This window comes from Phragmites australis, chromosome 1 (assembly GCF_958298935.1).
Source record: "Phragmites australis chromosome 1, lpPhrAust1.1, whole genome shotgun sequence".
In the NCBI taxonomy this organism is placed as follows: Eukaryota; Viridiplantae; Streptophyta; class Magnoliopsida; order Poales; family Poaceae; genus Phragmites; species Phragmites australis.
Window position 1 is genome coordinate 39,739,968 of NC_084921.1, and position 2,921 is coordinate 39,742,888.

Genomic DNA, 2,921 nt, shown 5'->3' on the forward strand with positions numbered 1-2,921 from the left:
TTGCATCGAATCTTCGGCTGCGCCGCCGCTCACCGTTCACACAGTGGCTCACCTTCGCGAACACGAACGTGTTGAGCAGCCACAGCAGCGCGCAGGCGATCAATCAGATGACCGACGCGAGCACAAATGCCGACGACGGGGTGTGTACACGCAGGAGCTGCACCAGAGCTTCCCGCTCTACATCTTCCTGGGCGGTGACATCAGCGGTATGTCCTCGCAGCGGCTGATGCGGCACGTGGAGATCACGTTCGACGAGCGCGCGGTCCCGTGGAGGCGCCGCGATGAGCACGCTGCGGAACGAGCAGGCGGCGGCGGAGGAGGTCACGCTCCGGGACGGCGCAGTGGTGGGCGCGTCATGGTGGATGCACCAGACATACGCGTATGGCGCCAATGACGACGGCTGCTACTTGAGGAACGTGAGTAGTATCGGTTACGACGTGCTTTTCGCCAGCACACTGACGTCGACATCTTCCTAGGCGGCGACGGGAGGAGGACGACGAGGTGGGGGTGGGCCCAGGGGCAGGAGAGCGTTTTGGAAACCGGATGCGTTTCCCAAAAATGAAGAGCGAGAGATGTGTTTTTGGACTCCCTAAAGATAAGGAGTGAGATAGTATACTGTTGGAGATGAATTTTGGATCAAAATTCTTATATTTAGCTATAGAGAATTATTTAAAGAACCTCTTAGAGATGCTCTTAACTAATCTAATCCCAACCCGATTAAACTCCAAGTCGTCTCCCCCTCCTCCTCTATATAAACGCTTCCAAGTAACCCACACCGAGGCTCGCAAGGCCAGTTGAGACCAAACGAAAATACCACCAGTTCACAGCCACCACATTGCAGAACAGCAAGCAACCACAAGAAACAGAGGAAACCATGGCAGCGGTTGCCGTCAGCGGGCACTGGAGGAAGCTACAGACGTTGGGCCGCGGCGCGTCGGGCGCCGTTGTGTCTCTCGTGGCGGACGGCGGGTCCGGCGGGCTGTTCGCGGTCAAGTCGGCTGCCGCGGCGGACGCGGCGCTGCTGAGGAGGGAGCACGGGATACTGGCCGGGCTGTGCTCGCCGCACGTCGTGCGCTGCATCGGCTGCGGCGAGGGGTTGGATGGGTCGTACCATCTCTTCCTCGAGTATGCTCCCGGCGGGTCGCTCGCTGACGAGGTCGCCAGGAATGGGGGCCACCTCGAGGAGCGCGCCGTCTGGGCGTACGCGGCGGACGTGCTGCGCGGCTTGGCGTACCTCCACGGGAAGTCGATCGTGCACGGGGACGTCAAGGCGAGGAACGTGGTGATCGGCGCCGACGGGCGCGCCAGGCTCGCCGACTTCGGGTGCGCGAGGACGGTGGGTTCCGCGAGGCCGATCGGCGGTACGCCGGCGTTCATGGCGCCCGAGGTGGCCCGCGGCGAGGAGCAGGGGCCGGCGGCAGACGTGTGGGCGCTCGGCTGCACGGTCATCGAGATGGCCACCGGCCGCGCCCCGTGGAGCGACATGGATGACGTCCTTTCCGCCGTTCACAGGATCGGATACACGGACGCCGTGCCGGAGGTGTCGTTCTGGCTGTCGGCTGAGGCAAAGGACTTCCTGGCCAGGTGCTTCGTAAGAAACGCCCGAGATCGGAGCACCGCGGCGCAGCTCTTGGAGCATCCGTTCGTGACATTAGCATGCCATGACGAGAAGTCTCAGTGGGTGTCTCCCAAGAGCACGCTGGACGCCGCATTCGGGGAGTTAGAGACCGACGACGAGGCAGACGAAATGGCAGAGAGCCCGGCCGAGAGGATAAAGTCATTGGCCGGCTACGTGTCGACCTTGCCGGACTGGGATTGCGAGGAAGGATGGATCGATGTGCTCGGCGAGGACAACGTGGTCTGCGGCGTGGTCCATGTGGCGCGCAGCGCGCCAAGCAAAGTGTCCAGCGCCGCGGCGGTGCCAGCTGGAGAGATGGCTGTCGGCGGTGGGCACTCCAGTGATGAACTGGAAACAGATGATGTGTCGTTCGGTGGCGACGTTCTAGAAACTTACCCTTCAGTTGAGTGTCAGACTAAACGCTGTTTGAGTTCAGACTGTGATGTACTCTCATTTGAATTAGTACTTTGTAACGGAGTTAATGCAATAAAGTTATGGTTTCCCACAAAATTTGATGTGCTGCTCTGCTTAAATCCCCCTGTTTATACTCTGTTCTCGCCTAATTTTCATCAGTCTGCAAGACAAACCACTTTCTGTTCCATGCTTAACACTCGCACTCACAAATATGGAATTAATCTACCACAGTAGCCGCGCCGTATAGAACTGACACCACGGCATGAAACCAAAACATTCGAGGTCTCCTGCGTTTATTCCATTCTCTGTGCATTTTGTTGAAAAATGATCAATTTCATAATTATCTATGACAGTTATTCGTTCATATCCATTAGAGAAATAACTCTCTCAAAACACCTCTTTGTTATATGTTGGGAGAGAGAGGTAACTCCCTATGACATCCTTGGATATAGTATTTATATGTATATGTAACAAATGGCAATGCAATGGATCAAAAGTTCACTCTATTATCGAATTCTAGCGTGTTACATTTGCACTTCAATACGTTTGTTCCAATCCGAAAGGGTATCAGCAGTGCGGCATGTGGCCCTTTCGATAGGGAACGGGCAAACGGGATTCGCCTAACGAGTGCCTGCCGCCGGGGGGGCCCCGCGAAATCCATTTCGTTGCGCGGCGCCTCACCACGTAGGACGTGCGCACGGCTCTCGGGCGCTGATGGGTTGGGCGTGCGGTGGCGGCCGCGTCTGTGCGCGCTTGAGGTCACGCATGGGGCCGGCGGCACCGGCTGACGCGACCCCCGCATCATAGGTTCCATCACGGCGCACTATTTGGGTCAGGGGCCTCATCCGGTTCCCGCCTATTAGACGCGCGCGGTCAAAGCTTGGGTCGG

At 57.9% G+C, this 2,921-nt stretch overlaps 1 protein-coding gene across 1 annotated transcript; it reads left to right on the top strand.

The window, feature by feature from the left end:
* The first annotated feature begins 720 nt into the window (after positions 1-720).
* LOC133884763 (mitogen-activated protein kinase kinase kinase 18-like) lies at positions 721-2,266 on the top strand. Its single transcript, XM_062324314.1, has one exon. It carries the CDS (start codon positions 875-877, stop codon positions 2,264-2,266), a length of 1,392 nt encoding a protein of 463 aa, XP_062180298.1. The 5' UTR covers positions 721-874.
* Positions 2,267-2,921: the final 655 nt, after the last annotated feature.